The sequence below is a fragment of the Coloeus monedula genome (genome assembly GCF_965178545.1).
Source record: "Coloeus monedula genome assembly, chromosome: 1".
Classification (NCBI taxonomy): Eukaryota; Metazoa; Chordata; class Aves; order Passeriformes; family Corvidae; genus Coloeus; species Coloeus monedula.
In genome coordinates this window covers 30951286-30973963 of record NC_138781.1, presented here as the reverse complement: position 1 = coordinate 30973963, position 22678 = coordinate 30951286, and the positions used below count along the sequence as shown (strand labels likewise).

Genomic DNA, 22678 nt, shown 5'->3' with positions numbered 1-22678 from the left:
TAATAACTTTATCACAGATTGGTATCTAATTAAATTAGATAGTTAAAGATAGCTAGATGGCTAGATAGCTAAAGAACAATGCATTCAAATACTATAACCATCTGAATGGTGTAAGATTGTGTTGTTTGTACATAAAATATACCACAAAAGAGGTTATTTAGGATCTTACCAGGCATGTTCTATTCGGTTATTAACAATCTATGAAGATATTCATATGACAGCCGTAACTGGCTGGGTTTTTCAGTCGTATGTGGACAGAGAAGTTCAGTCAGAAGCAGCTTACAAACTAAGAGTATAAATTTTGCACAAAATCCTAGATCCACGCCCTTACTCAGCTTCTAGTAAAGTACAGAATTTCGTTTTGGGTTTTTGTTGAACCTGTTCCCTTTTACAGGGAAAGAACCCCAGAAAAGGATGTGAGCAAGAATTGTGAAACCCTATTTCACAAGTTTCCAGGAGGCCTGTATGAATGAAGTACTGTACCTGGGCACTGTGACAGCAAAGGTAAAAACTAAACTTTTCCCTTTAAAAACAAACAAACAAATAAACAAAATGTATCTCTGGCATACTGAAACCAAAGTCCACAATTTTAATATCCTTCTCCTTCTATTTGTCAATGAAAATAGAAGGAAATAAGGGAGAAGAGCAGTGGCTCAGCACATATTCACTCAGCTTTATCGCACTATTTACCCTTTCTGACAAAGAGCCATCCAACTCTTGCTATTCCTTTCAAAGCTGCCAATGGAAAGAAAGATTTTTCCTGGGGAGGAGGATCTCCAGGGGATGCAGTGAAAAAACATGAGAGAAGGAATCTGAAAGAATTCACTCCCACCCATCTACAGGAGATTCCTAGAAGCATTGTTATTCTGAAGGTTTCCAAAAACACACTCCACTTCTCAAAGGCAAGGTCAATTATGGCAGGTTGGTTTTAAAGCAGCAACGGTGTCTAGCTGGAATCTCTCACAAGGTTGGAATGTTAGAAGTAGACCCAGGAGAGATGATTTAATGTACAAAATGCAGGTGAGGCAGCCAGAAAGACATGATGAATGTAATTTATCACAGGGCTCTGCAATTTATCACAATGGAATCACAGGAAACAAGCAAAGCAGAGAAGTAGATAGATAGACTGGACAGATTGAGATTCTTTGTGCATGGAACTTCTTTGAAATACGCCAAGGAAATTACATGTTACATGTTCAGATTTTCAAAAAGTATTTTATTGATGGAATGGAGCTGTGTGTTTCTACGTTTGGGATCCTTTTCCCCAGAAAAGAAAAAGATGTGTTATTCTGAAGAATGGAAAAAAGGTAAAATTATAGGATGCTGTTTTGCTTCATTTTGGTTTTAATCCCCTTCTGGAGCAGATCTGGATACATTCCAGGAGGTAGGGGTTTCCATGTGCAAACAAAGAGCCTGTACTTCCCAGCTACCCTCCTCTCTGCTCAGTTTTCAAGCTCAGGTGCACGAAGGTCCACACACAGAAGCAATTTCAATCTGTGAGCTACTTTTGACAATGTGCAAGTGATCAAAATGTGCTCCCAGCAAACACTCCTTCCTCACTCCACTGCTTTTGTGGGTGCCTTTCTCAAAACAGGTCTGTTCTATTAAGGTAACAACTCTGAGTTTTACAGCAGCAGTGCTGGAGCAATACCACGGTCCAGAGCATAGCTGCAGAGTGCTGGGTATTCCCCACCGCCCACAAAGCAGGGGCCTTACAGCTTTCAAAACAGTGCATGTACTATTTAAATTGCTTCACTGGGAGGAGAATTATGTGTTCTGCAACGCCTCAGGACAATGAGCCAAAGGAACTATAGAATATGAGCTTGGTGTTAGAGCCGGAGCTCTGCAATGCTCTGCTTTGTGTGTGTTTTAGCCTGCTATGTAACACTATTTTACATTAATATTTGTGGTTCCTGTTTTATGCACTCCAGCTTCACCATGCTTCCCCCTTTATATTTTAACAGTCAGAATCCTATGATCCAAGCAGGGTGGCATGTTCAAAGCTCCACTTCTTTTTAGCACTGATTAAAAAATAAAACAAGCAAAAAAAAAACCCCTCAGAATATTGAAAGAGCTTACTTCAAATAGCTTTTATTAACACTAGGACAAGACTATAGCCAAAGAATTATACAAAACACAAAACAAAAGGGATTTTAACAGCTTGGTTGAAGACTATTTCACGCCAATCCAATGCTCATATATCTATAATCAACAAAGTTCTGGAGCACAATATTACTTAACATTACTCATTGGATACTTTCAGATACAAAAATGTATCAGGTATAATAACGATGGTTCCTTTTACTCTTATGGAAATATTACTATTGACCTTTAAAAATGTTGCCCTTTGGGTCAGTCCCACTGATGCTTTATCCTTTAGAATCTGCTCTGCCTGGAAAGACAAATTACAGATAAACTTTCAGAGCTCTGAGCAAAAGGACTGGTTTTTATCATGGAAACAGATAGCAACATCAATTTCCCAAGGAAAAAAATAGACATTTCAGCTGTGCATCCCTAGACCAAAAAGTCAGTCTTGTAAAAACCCATGGCAGTAAGCTTGCTTTGAAAGCCTTAGTTATGACCTCACCAGGTATTGCTTTACACTTTCCTACTGCATCCTAACTTGGAATATTAAGCCAATCATGAAATTTAAAACAGCAGTAAACTAAGCAGCAAGAGACATGAGTATGAACCTGTACCCCTAACACATGACGTATACACGCTCGTGAAGCCAATAGAATAGATCCATCACAGTCAATATTCTCTCAGACAGACTTTTCTAGGAGCAGAGCTGGCACTTTATATCAGAAAAAGGTATGTGTGGGGAAGCTCAGCTCTCTTACTGGGCTTTTCTTAGTTTTGTGTGCCTGAGCGCAAAGTTCAGTTTCCTGCCCTAGCTGCCTCCCAAATATTACCCAAAGGCTGTTAGAGGAGGGATTTAAGTGGCCTTTGAATCAGGATGTCCTATGGCTCTGCTACTGCAAATGTGCCTCTGGCCATGCAGGCGTACCCTCGGAAGGGGGTAATGTGTGGAGACCTTGGCACAGAATCACTCTCACTGCACAGTGCCAGTGCCACTGCTTGCATGCATCACTTGTCTTTAGACCACCCCCACAGAAGCCTGTCTTTATTATAAATCACAGCCTTTACAAATGACAGCCCAACTCACAGTGTGCTAATTGACATCCAAAGAGCAGTATCTTGGATGGTGTAGAACAATTTATATTTTGCTATCATCTATGCTAATATGCTGAACAACAGAGAATGGCACTAGAGCAGAATGATGGATTGTGCAGAAGAGACATAACTGAGAGCTGCTGGAACGTCTGTCCTTTTTGGTCTTCACTCTTTGTAGTGTGTGATTTACTAGTGATTAGAACTGGGTTGGTAACAAGATGTCGTGGGACAAAACCCTTTTGGATCAAGTGAAAAAATGACATTGTTAAAATCAAAATGGGTCTCTTTTGAGGTTAGAGAGGCATGTAAGTTTCACAATTTCTTTTTTTAACAGTCAGCAGACAGCCAGCTAAATAGTACTCTTAAAATACTGCTGCAGTTTGGATCCATTACAAAAATGAAGCATTTAATTGCTGCGAGAAGTGACAAAGATAAGCTATTCTCATTCCCACACGAAGGGCAGGGGAATCTGTCAGAAAAGACAGACTTTTTTTAAGATGGTTTTCTATGTGTTACAAGGGTGAATTCAATTACAGGTACAAAAACAAAGCAAGTGACATGACAAAGAAAGATCTTAAATGAAAATTTAGAACCCATACTCTTTCAAATCCAGGATGAAAAGCAAGTAGCAGAAACCTGATTTAAGAGTGATTCTTTCCTGGCAGGTTCCACACACCACATCCCCCCTCCCCAGGTACATATTCTGTTTTACTTCCATATGGAGTCTGTAAAAAAAAAAGAACAATGGTTCACAAAGCTCTATTGTGACCTTTAAAAATAAAACAACCATGCACTGCTACGCTTCTGGAAAGGCCACTATTGAGAAAAAAAAATTCCCCTATCAGTCATGTTATGAAGTGTCTTCTAGGGGCTGAGAACTTCTCAGACAAATGCACAGAACACACATCAGGGCAGCACACATGGCTGCTGCTGCTGCTGCTGCTGCTGCTGCTGCTGCTGCTGCTGCTGCTTAGGAGAGAAAATAGCCCAGCCAGGTTCACATCTTCATGCATGTGGGCATGCTGGTGGGACAGGGGGGATATTTCCCAAAGACTAAATGTTTGCTGAGCACCTCCTTGCCCCTGCAAGCTAATAGGAGTTAGTTGTCTTACAGCCATCAGTGCCTTTGGAAAAGTTCCCTCTAATTCTTTGTCCCAGACACATTGCCCCGAAAGTGTCCTGCTGTCTGTCTACAAAAATTAGTCAGTCTCTACATTCTTGTTCTCTACAGGATCTCTGGTGTTGGCTGCAGCAAAACCTTTCTAATATTTCATCTCCGTTGTGACTCTCATCTTTTCAGAGAGGCTGAACTTGGATAAGACACCAATTAAAATACCACATACTCTAGAGAGGGGTTCATTTTGCCACTTATATTCAGCCTGCAGCATGTTGTTGACTTTTTTGCAAAGTAAAGGCATAGCCATTTTTATTTGCACAATGTTTTCCATTTCTTTTATGATGTTTATTTAAGATAGCTTAATGATTTTACTTTTCTCAGATTCACTTGCTTGGAATTAGTTGCTTGATTTGCAGTGAAAGTAAAATTAGAAAGGTGCATGATTAAAAAAGGGAATAATTCTGTCATCTTTACACTGGCAAAATTCTTGTGAACTTTGATTACCCGCTAGAAATGTTGCCTGAAAAGAGATCATATAATCAAGCTGCAAATTATATTAAAACCAAATGAGCATACACAGAATTCCTCCACAGAGTCCAAAAATGAAGTGCAAGACTCTTAGGTTTCAGCAGTTGTTAGATTTGCTATTCATCACTGTACTTACTCCAGCCCAGGTAAGAGCCTTAAGCTGGATAAAAATAATTCTTTTCTTGATATCCTGAGTCATGTCTCTTTTTAGTTTTCGGTTTGTACTATGAACTGAAGGACCTAGGGATACAAGAAAAGTACGAGAAAAGCATAGTAATACAAGAAAGACCCCACTGAACTTGATTCTTAGTTCCTAATGCTAGAGAAGAAAATGAACTGGAGTAAGCATGTTAGTGAAACTTGCTGCTGAGGCATCTCTTGTTCTGGTAAGTTGGTGACTTTGGCACAGGGGCAGAGTGCAAATTACTGCAGGATTTCCCCGTGAGGCAAAGATTTGCTGCCGGTGGCAATGGCAGCCTGGGGTGGAGGTACTGTGGGATGTCCTTCTGTCTGCCTGCAGCCCTTGTGCCACCAGCACCAGGCAGAGGGTCACCCTGGCTCCAAGTGCTCCCTGCTGCCTCCTCAGCTTCACCTTCCCCATGGAATCACACGAAGAGACCACCCTTGTTCATGCATTTCAGCTCAGTTTCAGATGCAATCTAAGCTCAGACACAGATATTTTGGCAGCCAACTTGAAATATCTGGGACTGAATTTTCAGAGGTGTCAATCTCTCTAGCCTAGTGGGAAAGGTCTGTGGGAGACAAGAGACTATGATGTCCCCTCAAAAATCTGAATTTTTACATTTGAAACATGCAATTCATGCATCTTTCTGAAATTCTTGGAATCTGCTGTTGAATCCAGTTAAAACTGGGCATTTTAAAGAGTGTCTATGTGAATATTTCCCTGGAAGTATGACTAAAAATGCTGGAAGATATTTTAACTCTAGTCCATGGGGAGCTATTGATGGTAATAAAAAATACTGTGAGAAGAAAACAGCAGCAAGTGAAACTGCCCTCTCAGAAAGCCCAGGTCTGCTTTGAAGGAAGTGTTGATATTCACCATAAGCCTCAATCATTTCCCAGAGGGCCATAAGATGCCTTGGAATGACATAATCAAAAAGCAATGGTGTTCTTGACTTAAAGGGGAAAAGGAAAGCAGGGCCTGATCCATCTCCCATCGAAATCAAAGAGGACTTTGCTACTGACTTCAGTCGGAACAGAGTTCTGGACACAATCTGTGTGCAGTTTATTAGCACACTTATTTATCCAAATGATCCCAACTTCAGCCAATAGCATGTCTAGATATCTGTCTGGGACTACATCTGTACAAATGTATAAGTGTGACTTTATAATGTGGTTTAATTCAAATGATTCTGGCGTTTTAAAAGCATTTCCAGCTACAAAAGGCATCTTTAGCTGATTTGCACCCCAGAATACAGACTTTGATTGCAAAAGCTTGTAACTCACACTTCAGATTGCAATTCATATACAATTTCATGCATGCTAACGACACAAACAAATTTTAGGGTTAATTTTAAAATGATGTCACTATGCACTCAAATGAAATTTTGCAGCCATTATTTCAAAATGTGAAAAGCTCTACAAATTACCCAACTCATCAGCTATAGCCCTTGGTTTCCTTGAAGGGAAATTTCTTTGATGACCATAACAAAATCGTAGTAAATGGCAAGCAAGATTGCCGTCACGAGTCTGCTGAAAATGCAGGAGGAACTCCTGATTGCTTTAGTCATGTGAACAACCCCTTCAGAACAGCCCAAAGTCAGGCAAGGTGGTTTACACCAGGAATTAATTTAGCCTGCTGGGACTCTCTGCATTACTAAAACAAGCATGGTTTTGGCTTGTAAATGGGGGGTAGAATTTTATTTCACTTTCTGAGGGTCAGAATTTTATTTCCCTTTTTAAGGGGCATACATTCATTTTAGAGTAAACCTTTCAGAATAAAAGTTTACTTCACATTATAGGAAATGACATCCCTTTTTTTAGCTTTCCCTTTTCAAAGCATGCCTCATATTTCTAACTTGCAGTGGAGAGCTTTGGTATAAGTAATAAAAGTCTTTAAAATTAAAATGCTAATCGTAAACAAACCCAAATGCATGAAAAATATAGTCTGACTGCATAACAAAAGAGAATTATATAATTCTATTTGAGGGAAATCTTTCATCTTTGATTTACAGGTTTGAGTCTGCCTATAACTGAAACCATATTGTTCCATATCTTTCATATCATGGCCTTCCCCAAAATCTTGTTTTAATTAAGGTTCCTTTCAGATTTCAGAGTAAAAAGCATGACAGTCTTCACTTATGGCTTTAATATATATCTTTTTTTTTTTTTCTTGAATTTGGAAATATATAAAAAATTAACATCACTTGCTTTTAAAAGCTGAGCAAGCTATCAAATACTGCAAGCTGAATACTTCAAGGTATCTCCCGGGGTTCATTAGGTGAGAAAGTTGTAAACAAAATAAAAGTTACTGTAGCAGAGTTTTGTTCATTTGAACATCTTACATACATGCCCCATCTCTCTCTCTGACAGTAAGGCAACACGTGTAACAGTTTAAGCGTTCATTTTCAGCTAAAGGCACAACTCTATGTTACGTTCTCAAACATGGAATTAAACAGCTAAAGTCACATTGCAGGGAGATCTTGCTGCACTTTGGGGATCTAAAAAAAAGCCTAAACCCTTTGAAGCTTCTTAAGCAACATCAGTTCCCTTGGTGCAGGACTACATAAAAGAATCAGTTCGTATTCACATCACGACCTGTAAAAAAAACTCCCACACAACCTCCACAGAAACACCTGAGCTTCAAATGAGCTGCACGCAGTTACTGCAGGTCGCTGCTTTGGAGTCGGAACGCAGAAACATTTCAGAACAAACCAAAAACACGTTGAAAAACTATCCATACTTGATCTCTGCTGCACATATGGTGAGCGCTACTGTCAACTACAGAGGGTACAGCACTTTTTCTTAAAGGCAAAAGATCGCTCATTTTAGAGAATCATGAATGTGTTTTTATGATAGAAAAGATTACATGAAATGGGGAGGGATGGCCGGGTATAGGGAAGAGAAAATAAAGCACCACCAAGCACAGTACTTTGGGGGATTTATAGTACAGTAAGAAGTGCTTTCCCTTTAGCTAAAATCCCTCATCATAATTTAAACACTTTTCACTTATTCAGCTAAGAATTCATTACAGGAGGTTAAAAAATGGCACGTAAAATAAGGGTGGGGTTTTTTTCTTCATTACACGGAGCAAAGAAAACAAATTCTATTAACAATTTAACACAGTATGAAAAAAATTACCCAGTAAAAAGTGTCAGAAAGTGATTCATGGAGTTCACAGAGTATGTTGCTGGCTGTTGCAATTCTCATATCTATAATCTATCATGTAGAATTTTGCAATACTCTATTTCACAATTTGTGTTGGTGAGTGGGTCAAACAGCATAAAAAAAGCATGCTCTAGGCTCTTTCTCCCAAGCCCATTTTACTGTAACTCTAGAATTGTAGCGGTTACATTTAAGGAATCTTTCGGGCTCTTTCAAGTCCATCCAAAGAACAAGTGAAGCTGCTATTCAGAGTTTTGTGCCCAGTGTTTATGTTCCATCTGATCTGTGCCACCCAAGAAGCAGACAAGACATGTCTGAGGGTGCTTTGGGGGATACACAATGATGTCACCCACAGGAAATATCAGAGAGGACTTGGCACTTCACAAGGCTGGCTCTTCTTCCATGGGCTCACCAGCAGCTCTGTAAAAATAAACAGGCAATCAGAATACGGCACAAGAGTACACAATGACATTGTAGATTTTCATGCATAATCAAAGCTGATTTTTCAGCTCTCTCACATGTTTATTTGTGTTATTCAGCTATCCATAAATAGAGTTTCTTTCCTAGGAAGTATAAACAAATGTCAAGTGGAAAAACATTTTAGATCCAAGCAATCACCGAAAATGTTCCTGTTTATATTAAAATATGTCAGAATATTTTATAACATTTTGTCCAGAAATGTACATGCTTTGTGTCAACAGAATCAAATAATTTAGGGAAAAAAATAGCTGTGATACTTTCATTGTACAAGCTTTTGCAACTAAAAATACATGCATTTATTTTTTCAAGCGGACCCATACCATTAAAGCAAAATGGTTCACTAGTAGCCAAGTAGTGTTTCCTCTGAGGTTCTTCTCCAGTCCCCTAGTTTTTGATTTTGTGTTTTCATAAACACATTGCCTGCCTGCCTGCAACTTTTGAGACTTAATTCTGAACCCGATCACCAGATTTCTATCAAAGAAAAGTATCTATTAACTATATCAAATCATATTATACGTATAAATTTTATTTGAAAACCTCTGGGAAATTATCAGCTTAGGCAAGATGAGCTCCCTAAGACAACCAAAAAGAAAATTATGAGGACACATGGGCTGAGCTGACATCAAGTCTTGCAATTCCTTGTATCTGACAAGCTACTACACCTGAGGAATACGACGGCAAATATAAAATGGGAAGCTTCTGAGACCATGGAGAGACTTCACTATTGAAGGGAAAAGAATTTGTACAGAAACCATTTTTCATCTTAGTCTGTCGGCCTTAAGAACTATTTTAAAATAGTAACTTCAAGCAATTTTGAAATGAGGGGAGAAAAGTAAATGTAAATTAATAAACGAGATGTTTACTAGTTAATTCTTGTAAGCCAGTATAATAATTGGCTTCAGTAAAGCATTCCTCAGAAAGTAAAAATTCATGAGATCCCACAGAAAAAAAAGTAATTAATGGGGACTTGCTTGGTCTTTTGATAGTTTATTCAGCAAGGAAGCCAGAGAATTTTAAATGAATCTGGAATTTATTAATGTCTTTCCCAATGAAAAAATCAGCAGTATGTCTTTAAATTATTTTATACAGGTTATTCCTTTATGATCTGGAATGATCACAGCTAGTATGTTGAAAAATATGTCAGGTGAATGACATATGAAAAAGATGATGTTTTTCAGACTAACCACTTTCCAAAGGGTGATGACTCTAAAAGATGATCAATCTATAAATCTCAAATCTTTAGTTCCTCACCACATGGTGGAGAATGTTTCTTATGTACAGTAACCACTGTGGCTCCCTCATTCCTGAGAGGTGAGGTGAAGCCCTCTTGTATTCCGTCTTTGCCCCCTCTTGCTTTGTTCTGGCTCGCAGCAGAGGGCACACAGTGGCAGCCAGGGTGAGACGAAGTCCAGCCTGCTGCTGAGGTCCTCAGGTGTAATAAAGGATCACACACCAGGGGAGGAATTCGCTCTGATGGTGTGTGTTGCTGTTGTGCTGACCACACACTTCCACTTTCTCCAGCCACTTGTGGGAGACCTGAAAATCTCTGGCATAACACAGAGGGTCAGTAAGCCCTTGTTAAACATCCAGAACCTTATGGGTCTGTCTGGAAATAGGATAATTAGGAAGCAGATAACAGCTCAGTTTTCAGGTTCTGCTGGGAGTAAGCCAATGAGAAACAGGATGTGTCAACAGATTTCAACTGGAGATTGGCAGATCAGGAAGGAGCGAAGCTCTGGAAAACCTCTGGAAATGAGAGTAGGGGTTTGGACTATTTATAAGAACCTAGGGAACCAGTGCATGCTCACATGCACTTGACTTCTGGGACTGACATTCTCACTACCATAGTACAATTGAGGATCTTATTTAGGACTTTTTTCACTGGGAAATTTTTCACTGACAAAGGTGCTTCTGAGGGCCAGGAGTGGCCCTCACTGATCTTGAGTGCTATATTCTAATATATTCCAATATATTCCAACACCAGGCCAACATTCTACACCAGTCAGAGCATATGCACCAATAATAATTTTTATATGTAAGTGCCAGATGCAAGGTCCTTTTTAGGAAAGGGAGATAGGGTTAGAGGGCCATGGCAATCCAGCTGTTGTCTCTCAGTGTGGGGACTCTCACAGTCTTCTTCAGTCTCCTTTTGAAGACTTATGTGTATGCTTTAATTTCATTTTATTAGTGTCAGAGAACTCACTGGATTTATCCAGTGGTTTATCATTAAAAACACTTATTTTTATGAGATAACGGCTTGGGCCAGATTTTTTGTGTGAGAGCCAGTACTGTTTTGGGGCCAAAGGACAGAGAGAAAAACACTATAAATCCCATAACACTGAGCAGAGAATCAATATATACCAATTCTGACAAAATCAAAAGTTGTCAAAATAAAAATCGAGGGGGCAGAATCTGACAGGCCAAATTTGTGTTACTTCAGCTTTGTCACTGTTAGTTACGTCAGTTCAGTCAGTCTTCCTGTAGCTGACAGGAAGTTGGCATAAGAACATAAAACAGGCAGAACCCCCCATCCCATTTTGTATGCTCTGAGCAGTTCCTCGAGATGCAGCTGTGAGCGCAGGTCTGATCTAAACCAATTCCATGCAGTCAGCAAACTAAGAAAGACACCAATTGAGATTGTAATGATTACAGAACCACAACTGTGATGTTTCTCTAAGGTTTCACTGTGGCTCATTTAAACTGCAAGTTCCTAGGAGCTGAGCCCTCCTGCATTCACTTTACTTTGCTGTGCTGTGAAGAGTACTCTCTATATGTAGAATTCTGTCTATGGCAGAATGAAATAATCTCTTTGCAGTCAACGCTAAACAAAATGGTGCTGTTTAAATCTTCAAACAAAATAAACAGATGAGGCAAAAATCCTACCATATAGATAAAATCTGGCAAAACATGTGACATCTTAAATATTGTTTGTGGCAATTGAGAATGAATGTCATTTATGAGAAAATTATTTAAAGTAACTAATATCGACACTTTAAAAAAAGTTATTATTTAAGAATGTAGATAAACAGTACATCATTCAAAAAAGAATATATTTCTCTTACCTTATTTTTTAAATGAGAATTACAGAGATTCCTTTTAGCTACATTATCACATACACAAAAACAAAAATTCAAGGTATGTTTCCAAGTCATAGAAACTGCTGAACAAAAGATATGGCATGGTATGGCTGTTGTATGCCATAATCTGTTCCTAATTTAACTCAGCTTCTCTCAGGGAAGATCGCTGTAATTGAAAAGTTATCCTCTGGTAGTAAAGAGCTGGGGAAAAAGAGGTACATTTCTATATCATGAAGGTGATTTGGGGAGTGTCTAAAGACATTATAGAAGACATCCTGAGTAAGTGTAAAAATGGACTTTGTATGGATCAAAGAGAAAGGAACTAAAAGTAAAAACCACCCTAGTTTAAGAACAGAATAAGGTAACTACATGTATACTCTCAAACGAGGAAGTAATGTCCAAACAAGGCAAACTGAATAAAATATAAACTCTGGCAAGTTAAATGTAAAACCTCAATGAAGCAAACTAAAGGAAAGTCTGAAGAGCAACATATTAAAAGCATAAAAGCTAATAATAAAAAGATCTTTCAAAATACATCAGAGGAAATGATCAAAGCAGAAAAGGAGCATCAAGGAAGGTAGACCACAAAAGCAAAATGAACTATTTATATCTGGGTTCACTAGAGAAGCATCAGTGAGATTTTATTGCTTGCAGATGAACTATCCTAAACTGAATCAGCGCTAGAACAAACTGATATACCAAACACTGCCAAATTTCTAAGAGCAGATGATATTTGTCTGCTAAGTTCCAGGAGAATACGATTAGGATGTTGTTAAAGAAATTGTTATTGAGCATATTCTACAGCTTAACTCTGCAAGAGGTAGAGAAGGCAAGAAATGCAGTTCCCCTTTTGGAAACCACAGGAGGTACAGTAAGCCTGTATGGCAAAATTAAAAGCAGCTATAATCAGTGATGGAATTAGTAGGCATTTAAGTAACACTCATTTGGGTAAGAGTTAGGTCTCAACACTTACAAAGATGGAAAGCCTTTCAAATTTATTAGAAGTTTCTGAAGGAAATTGGGGAAGAGGGATCAAGTGATATCCCTGTGCAAAGAAGGTCTTCCAACAATTTTATCCAAGTGCTTAGAAGACTAGGTTGTTGGGAAAAGGTCCTTTCATGGATTAACAATACATCAAAAGCAGGAAATGCATAGTAATATTGGTGAATTTTCACCATGGAGGAATTCTCCAGAGCATCTCGAAAAAGACTAGGCAGACTACTAGTAGAATTAAGTGATCATGTTTGCTGATGACGCCAAGTTGCCAATACTAGTCAGCTCTAAAGCCCATAACAGCATTACTGTATGGAACAGAAGGCAAACTAACACAAACACAGAATACACAAGACAAGGGAGGACAGCTTTAACTCTTTTAACAGTGATGGCTATGACTGAGAGCTTGGAGTTAATGACAGAGGAGCAGGGAGCCACAGAAACAAAACATCCCCAATATTAATCTACTGCATAAATCCACAATGTGCCCGGCACCTGGAGTTCTGCATGCAGCTCTTACTCCATCTCAAAGAAACTACAAAAAGCACAGAGAGAGGCAAAAGTCATCAAAAGTAACAAATTATTTTCATACCAGGAGGAACACAGAGTCTTGAGAAGATCAAGCCTTTAAAACCAAAACCCGAGCAAAGATTATGAGTAAGAAAAGAGGTGGTTTTCTTTCTCACAATACAGGACCTAGAGGTTCCCCAGTGGTTAGTAAGTAAAAGAAGTGCAATGCCTGATGAGGCTGTGGGATTCACTACCCAAGTGCCAGAGGTGTAAGCAGGTTCAAAAAGGTTTTGAAAAGTTTATGCCTGTGTGTATCCTCAAGGCTTTCACACATGATGGGTCGGATACAGCAGTTGAGATCTATCAACTCACCAGGGAAAGGCTGGCTCTCAACCTTCTCTACTCCTTTCTCTTCCTTATGCACCCACCACCAGGGGATGGGAAGAAGGTGGGCAAGATAAGGGTGCAGGCTGACCTGGAAAAGCTGTTCTGCAGCTCCTGAGCCTGGATGTGATTGCAAGTCCTGTGGGGTATGGCCAGGTAGGTGCTGTGTACTCAGCACAGCTGAGGCAGATTTCCAAATAGTGAAATGCCAAGTGAGGCTTTCTAGTTGATAGATGAATACAGCAAGTGACCCTAGATGGTACCCACCGTGATCCAACCATTTCCTCTTATATATAATATAATGCAATTTGACTGAAACTGCAGCTGGTAACTCCGTAACACAAAGAGTAAAAACTATACTTTGTTTTCATTTCTGTTTGAGTAAAATCTATGCTTGGCTGAACCAGAGCCATAAAGTCAAATTCTGATAAATGTCATTCTCAAGATTTACTGCTTCCTGTAAAAATAGTAAGTGCAAGAGATCTCCCTCCACACCCTTTTCTTTTTCCATTTTAAGAAGAAACATACAGAAGTTCCAATGTATCAGGGACAGCAGTGTACTGAATATTTTCACAGCACGATTTCTGAAACAGATGTCTGGCCAAAGCAAAATTCTAATCAGCTAAATCTGAATCTCACATAGGGAATAAACAGTTATCAACACACAAAAATTCTGGTAGTTAGAAATGTTTTATAGGGCATGCCTGTTCCTTTAATTGCATCTCTATTTAAATCCCTGTTAGCACCATACATGTTTCCTTTCCCATCCACAAACTCTTTTTTCTAGATCTGTACTCTTCTAAAGTCTATAATCAAGATTCAATTGGACCTTAAAATGCAGAGTTATGCTTTGGTAAAATAAAACACCAAAAGCATAGCAGTTTTTCACGTTTTGCTTCATTTACCCTGCCAGAAAAAATCAAGTAAAAAAATAATCGGCACTGTCACTTGAAGAAAAGAAAAAAAGAGGGAAGAAAGAAAGAAAAATACTTAATATGAGCCTTAGCCAGGAGCATTTTATCCATCAGTGGTAAATGAGTCAGATATGAGTTGGCCAGGAAAAGAGCTGCTTTACCCAAAATCTGAGTTTAAAGTGAGTCATCTCACTCCAACACCAATATATCTTCCAACATAACTGGCCAGAGTTTCCCGCAAAGAGACTCTTGCTGCTGCTCTTCATCTGGAGGCCTGACCATCCAGAGCTGAAGTCGACAGGATCTCTGCCATTGAATCAGTGAAACAGGCTTAGAGTTGCAGGCCAGAACTATCAGCCTGGCTGGCCGTGGTGGGAATTAAGAGGAAGCAAATTGACTCCTGGTGTAATGAAGGAACCCTTCAGACTGCCCTGTCAGCCACGGTGCTTCCTGTTCTGCTCCCACCCTACCTGTCACAAACAACTTTCCCAAATGAACACTCAATGCAAAAGCTTGCAACAGGTCCTCAGAAGATGACCCCATCTACAACAATAGGAGGAAGGGCACACCTTCTAAGAGAGCTTGAGACCCCACATGACTCCTCACTTCCCTTCTGCCCTCTGTTTGCCATAGGAAGTGGCTGGAGAAGGGGTATTGCATACATGGTCCTTTATTACAACAAACATTAAAAAACATGAAGTAAAGCTGAACTCATCTCCACGTTACTGCTGCCTGTGTTGGTATGCACCTATGAAATGGATGGCATGCTTATGTGAAATGAAGTAAATTATGCAGAACTCAAAGTGTGCAATGTCACAGACTCAGTCTCTGGACATTCCATGATGGATTTTCACTCACACTCAAAGTGCAGTCAGGACCCTCAAAATCCAACTTTCAGGGGGACCATTTTTTATTCCATATTGTTCCTTACATTCATCAGAAAGCAAACAAAGAAAATGATGCTTAGACGCCTCAGAAAACCTATCAATTTTGGTCCAGTGGGACAGCATTTTTCTTGTCCTGTCCCTCTCTGATGGCAACTTGGCTTCATGTGACTTCTTTGAGGATTATGAATGTGGAAACAGCCTCCAGGACGCATGCGTGTGTAGGCTTTTTTTTGTGCCGCTGACAAATGTCTGCAGCACCACAGAAGATATTCCAAACGAAGTCATTTTTCCACAAAACAATTCATCACAACGGATTCACCCCTACAAGAGTCCAGAACTGATGAAGTGTAATGAATCTGGCAGCCACATGAATTCCACTTGTGTACATTTCAGCATATCCATTTTTTTCCATGTTTCTCAGCCCTGCCCTGAAATTTTGTTTTCAGAATGAGTGGAAACTGTCACAGGTTATCACTTGGTAGGTAATAAGTACAATAATTAAGTGCAGTGTTAGTCAAAGGGTTATTTTGTTCAAATAATGTAGGAGCAGCAGTTGCTCTTGATAGCTGTAGTTTTGACTGGAGGCACATAACAAATAAAATTTTTGTTTATTCTCAGCAATGTAAAAATACACAAAATTAACCATGCCCTTTTCCAGACAATTTATAGCTTTACTTTACTTGATTGCATTATTTCCAATACTTTAACTAAAATTATTTCTATTTCAGAGATATGCACACACAAGTAGGAATTTTTCTGTCCCTAGCTAGCAGAAGTGTCTTGTAACTGTCAGAAATTTATATGAAAAACGACATTAATCCTTATCTGAGGACTGATTAGCACAGTCACAAATCTAAAATACATCTTGTGTTCATCATGGATTCTTCTCTAAGCTTTTATGAAGTTGTCTGCAATAATACTGGCACAAGAATAGCCATGGCATATTAAAATATAATTACAATTGGAAAGGTAATTATGAAAATACTGTGAACTTTACTAGCTAGCTCTACTCCCTGTGTGTCCCTTTGAGCCATGCCTCAACTCTTTGACAGATGAGTATTCCCACTGCTGTGAGGGCTGTTCACTCCCAAACACATCCATAGCTTTGAGCATGGCACTAGTCCCCTGGGTGCCTATCAGCTCAGTTCTGATTAAAAGACCCAACATAGGAGGAAGGGACCAAAGAAAATAAGAAGCAGTCACAATGTAGGAGCCATGGATCTTTCTGGCTCCACTCCCACTACTGCTGTCCCTACCCACAGCTCCCTCCTTTCTCTACTGTTGTTCCACAGCCTGACAAGCTGCTGATTCTCCTTCTAAGACTTTTTCATCTTTCCTCCTCCCTCCCGTTTTCTGTGTATGATGGTGATGCCATGATGATTTTTTGCCTTTTCTTTATACCTTTTGTAACTTCTGTATTCTTAGTGGTTTTAGCCTATATTCTTAGACTTATTTGTCAAGCTAGGAGATTAAACATTTTAGAAGCTTTGTAGTTAGGGATCAGAATGCCCCAAACACCAAGGTCCTCTCCAGAACACATTCTGTAAACTAAGATAGAACCATCCAGGGGAAGGTTCCTCAGGGAGGGGGGCTCACTCGAGCCTCTCATTGGGGAATCTTTGATAGATATGCTAATTAGTAAGATCTATAATGTTATACCAAATCTATTGGGGGTGTGCATTGGGGTGTGCATTGGGGTGCATTCCACCTGGGCGTGGTGCACCTAAGGATCCTTAAAATAAATACAGAGGTAAAACCCCTTTTTCCCTTCTAACTGTGTTTGAGAATTGATTTTAAGACCAGGAAAAGGCATCAATGGAACCCAAATGATTCCACTACATTCTGTGTCTTTCTCTACTGGCAAAGAGCAGGAATGTTTGTCCTCAAAACAAAAAAAACCGGGAAACTCCAAAAACTTCTGCAGTGGCTTTTCTGACCATAGATAACAGAGTATGAAGTGGCTATTAAGTTTTTTTCATGTTTAATTGGCAAAACACACAACAGCACTTACTGCATCATTTTCTCAATTTGGAAGTTGAAAGCAATCTTCATCAATGTAAAAAGCAGATGACAAGTTGGAAAAAACAATATTCTCATTCTTTGCTGGTGTACCTTCATCTTGGCACATAGAAAATGTTTGCCCTAACCGTGACCAGGATTGCTTTAAGCTTTATACTGGCACTGCTCCATTTCTTCCAGGGAAGTAACTTTTAACACCTAATATAATTTAATAATGATTTAAGTCCATCCTTTGTTAAACACCTTCCTAGAAAATTAAAACTAAAACAGATTTGAAAAGTTTCTAATGAGAAGAATATGGTGGATTACACTTTACCATGTCTATTTGCTTCATATGGATATTGCACTTTTTATGCAGTAGCAAGCATTAGACATGGGATGAAAACAAGGTTCTTGTACTAATCATGAACTTTAGTACAGACATAGAGATACCAAAAAAACACCCAAAAAACTGCTAGCATAGAACATCTCTGCTTCCAGTGGCTGAGAGAACTCAAATCCAGGGATAAAAATTCCAGGTATCTCAATTAGCAGATAATTTTGAAACAACTCTTAGTCTTCCTTTCTTCTTCATTTCACTTGGCCAGAGTGAAAGCCTTGTTCTCTACAATAATTTCATGCACTTACCTGCTGCCTTCCTGAGGAATACACTGCTCAACATCCACTGAAAGAGAGGCCATAGCAGATACTGTTTCTGTCTCTTCCCTCTCCTGCTTCTGAGACTCAGCCAGAGCACAATCCACTGGCACAGAGTATGGCTCCACTGACTTCCAGTACTTGCCTAAGGAAAACACACATAATAATTTATGGGAATTTTAGCTAGCATGGTGGTACAAGAACAGTAATCACTTAGTTCAACCCTGAGTGATTATAATTTAAAATCACTGTGGTGTAAGCAGTACAGTTGAAATTTCAGACTGCAGTGAAGACGTCTATTTCTGAACCTAAGAATGCCAAGTTGGAAAGCGCTTTCATTCCAAGAGCTGTGTCACACCCTTCCCCAGAAGGTAATAAACTGGAGGAGTAACACACAGACTAATGAACACAGATTGTCAGGCAGGCAATTGGCTTTATCTACCCAAGGTGATGGGAGTTCAGAGCAGAACTAGAAGCTCTGATATGGCATGCAGTTGATGCAAAGACAGCGAAATGTAGAAAAATGTACATTGTTGTACAAAGTGCTCACACAGCACCGTCCTGAAAAGGAAAGAAGTCAGAAATGTCAGCTCGGACTGAAGTGGTGTTGCCAGAATAATCAGGTTTGTTAGTCCTGGATGTTCTTTCTCCTCCAACCTCAGGGCGTATACTAGAACAATAATTTATTTAAAACTTTCATATATGAACTGGCTGTTGCTGGAAAGCTGCCAGGTATCATAAGGAGTAGAGCTTTATGGTTTGCTGTGTAAAAATACAGCAGTGGATTAAAAGCATGAGTATTTGCAGATTTCTGCCTGCAACAGAAAAAGCTCATCAAGAAAGGCAAAAAATAATGGCAGGTGACTCATCTTAAACATATAAAATGATCTGCTACTGCAGGGGTATTAAGAAACAGTTGATTATTGGTAACCACATGAACAAGTATGAATTTACATATATATTTCTTACAGTTCAGTAAAACACTGAGCACTCCCTAATTGCCAGGTGGATGACACCTGGGAATTAGGAGCTTTGGGAAGTCTGGGAGCTCTGGACCAGAGCTTACTCAGTGTTTAGCAAGAAGCTTTCAGCAGCTGCTGCAGAGGTTGGATCAGGGTACTTATCCGGGAATTAGACAGAGGGTTTCAACAGCTGTGGAAGAGAGGGGATCAAGTAGGGGACCTTTCCAAGGACTAAAAGGAGGATTTTGGCAGCTGGGCAGCAGGCTGAGCTGAGGTGATTATCCAGAGGGTAGCTGGAGGCTTTGACAGCTGGGAGGCCAGGCCAGCAGTGGTGCTGCCTGTGCTGCAGAAAGGCTGCTGAAAACTCCCTCTTTGGTAACACAGCTCTCAACACAGTTTCAGGCTTTTGGAAAGATGAACTTTTCCCTCCAGTGAGAAAGCAGCTGTCAATAAAGCCTGAAAATGTCTTTATTCAAAAACATCATTGCAAGATGAAAGCCCAAGTCAATCTTCAAGAACAAGCAGTGAGCATGGCCAGAGTGTTTCTTTGAACTCTAATAGTGTGCACGTTTGAGTAGTTAGCAGAATCTTTAAATAACGGGGACCTTCTGGGGATAAAACGTAAAGTGTATTAAGTATCCTACAAAGTTGAGATTAAGTGTTAGGAGGTTGGCTTTGCTCCAAAACATGAAAGACAGAGCTAAAAAGTTATGTACATAACAGTAGGCTCAATGATTGGAGCCTGGCAAATTTTATAAAAACAAGACAAAAATATTCTCTATTATTACTGTGCTCAGAGACCATATTCTCTATTCATTAAAAAATACACTAAAAACAAACAAAAAAGTTATATGAGCATTCCACAATGTTCTCACAGATCCTATGTGCAAAAGTCAGTCTTTGCAATATACACCCAATTCAAACCCTATAATTTATGAGCTAAATGTTCACAGAGTGGGTGGGGTTTTTGTTGCAGAAACAGATGTGCAAGAAAATCAAATCTGTTGGCATGGGAATAATACCCCCTCTTGCCTATAAAAGAAATGAACCCATGTTCACTGCTGGAGTTTTCAAGGGCTTTTATTCATAAAATAAAATATTAGTACCCAGCTACCACTGTGTTGCTCTCCTGCAGCAACAATAAAACAGCATCACTGAGGATTGCTACATCACATTCATTCATTCACACACAGGCTTGCACACCAGCTGCCCCCTGAATCCTGACTTTCTTGTAACATTAAAACTCAGGGCCAATTCAAGCACATTAGTGGGCTTTCTGTGCCCATTTAACTGCCCTTCGCTCCCAAGCGATTGGTGATTTTCCTTGTTTCCCTGCATTGAGGGCTGTGTTTTGAGAGGTGCTTCAGCGACAGAGAGAGCAGTCACGCCAGCAGGCAGGTGGCAGCCCATATACTGCAGTGGAGGGTCCTGGAGAACAGAACTACAGGGCAGGGTGTTTGTGATTTGTGGGGGGAATTGTTTCAGCAGTCCCAAATAGGAACAGCATCCAGGTAGCAGGAGGTACCTCATGCAAAGAAATCTCTGTGATACTGTGAAAAAGCAATTACAAGTTTTTCTTTAAAATCAGAAAACTGTACTTTACAAATACCTGGGGTAAGCAGAACGCCTTTGCAAGATTCTTTTTATCCAGCACAACATTTATTTGTTGTACATGAAACATACAGGCCTTGAATGAGTGTTCAGCCCAAAGATTTGCAGGCTAAGTGTTACAGAATGGAGAGACAATCACAGCATGCAGCTGCAAAGGAGCTTTGTTAGGATGCATGCTGTGGATTCATAGTTAAAAGAAGTCAAAAATCATCAGCCTCAAACTGCTCCCATCTCTGAAAATGCCATTTCTACTGTGCTCTAATGGAATGTGAAATTCCACCAGTTCTGCTACATTCATTGAGAAGAACTTGGTGGAGCTCAAGGGAAAGAATGAAGCATACTGCTGGTTTCATTCATACAAAACTTGAGCAATCATGGATTGCAAGGAAAAAAAAAAAAGAAACCAAATCAGTCTTCTAGGTATACTTTGGCTTTCAGCATGAAAATGTGCTTAAGTCTCCCTCAACGATTTGTGGGAGCACTGACTATTACCAGGAAATAATAAAAGGGAATGTTTCTGTCACTGCTGTAGGCATTTGTAATTGCCTGTCATAGATAGATTTGGATATGCCATATCATGGCTTGCTTGAAAAAGGTGTTTGGGGTTGGTATTCTGCTAGTGAGAAGTAGCCTATTACGTAGGTTTGGGAACTACTAATTCCAAATGTATTACATTTCTAAAGGAGCTTTGGATCACTGTCAATACAAAACATGTATAGAAATTCTATTCTAGTTAGAAAAAAGTTGTCTCTTAGTTTCTAAGTATTGTAGCTTCAAGGTTTTGCAAAATGCACAGAGGAGGGGCTTATTTGGTATAAAATATTGCTAATGTTCATTATGAAAGTTGGATCATAGAAATACAAAACTGATATGCATGCAAGCAATGATCCAAACAAATCAGGCTTTCTCAGTACCTCTTGAGGTGCTACTCAACAGCCTAATGCTCTCCAGCCTGCATAACTCTCTAAAATATTAAACAGGTACTGGCTTCTCTTAGACCTAAATATGCATCACAAAGCTGCACTGAACTTCCTCGGGGCTCCTTTCTATCATCCAAACATACTTCTTTCTAATACTTGGTCTCTCTCCAGACAAAATGAGGTATACATAACTTTTTAGGTAGTAACCGCAAGAAAAGGCAGAATGTTGTACGTAAATAACTCCAAACCCTGAGCAGCCTGACTTAGGTTTCAGAAGAACAGCCCAGTGGACTGCATGACTGTACCAGTTCAGCTGAAACCTAATTGTGGCAAAATTAAGTCATTCTGCAGATCTCTGGACTATGTTTTCAGACTTACACTATATATTTGTTCCTAAATCCACACCTTCTCTCTCAACAGCCACCATTTGTGTGTATTCCTAGTCTTCTGTTTGTCTGTTTCTCAATTCACCATTTTTTGGTTTCAGATCCATTTTCTATTACATACATGTTTTAGTTCAAACAGAATTGCATCTCCTTTCCTTGTGTCTCTGGTCTGTGTGTAGCATTCTGCTCTTATCATCATTTACAAATCTGTTCTATCTTGCACAGTACATGAATCTCCTTGACTTGCTGACTCCTTCCAGATCATTAACAGATTATTAACAGGGAATTTTAACTCATGAGCTACCTGAGAACATACCAGTCAGCAAAAAAGGATTTAATGGAATATATTATATACAGCTGATTTAATTGCAGCATTTGCATATCTCGGTGTCTATTGGATATGCAGGATGAATTATATACCTACAATGAATTTTCTTTGTCACTTTGCAACTAAAATCTGATTGAGAGTACTGCATGAACAGTGAATTAGGCATGATGTCCCTTCTAAAAACTGCATTTATTTTATGTAGATGAATCCCAGTCATTTGTGGTTCATCTCAAATAAAGGAAAACATTTGTTATTCATTTGTTATTCTTAAGGAGACAGCAAACAGTGGAAGTCAGGAAGCTCCCACTGCCTCAGTAGAATGGCAGAGAGCAGAAGATTAGAGAACTTAAGGGAAGTGTGCTCAGTTGGATTAAAGCAATTGATAGCATAAAGTTCTTCAGTGA

At 39.4% G+C, this 22678-nt stretch overlaps 1 protein-coding gene across 7 annotated transcripts in view; it reads right to left on the bottom strand.

Annotated features, from left to right (window-relative positions):
* Window positions 1–7666: 7666 nt before the first annotated feature.
* HDAC9 (histone deacetylase 9) overlaps window positions 7667–22678 on the bottom strand; it is a 456537-nt gene continuing 441525 nt past the window's right edge. For all 7 annotated transcript variants that reach the window (XM_082290871.1, XM_082290873.1, XM_082290872.1 and 4 more), the window contains 2 exons: window positions 18059–18212; window positions 7667–8587 (listed from right to left, as the gene is read on the bottom strand). In XM_082290871.1, coding sequence (XP_082146997.1) covers window positions 8548–8587; window positions 18059–18212 — 194 coding nt within the window. In that variant the 3' untranslated portion in view covers window positions 7667–8547. The remainder of the gene's footprint in view (window positions 8588–18058; window positions 18213–22678) is intronic.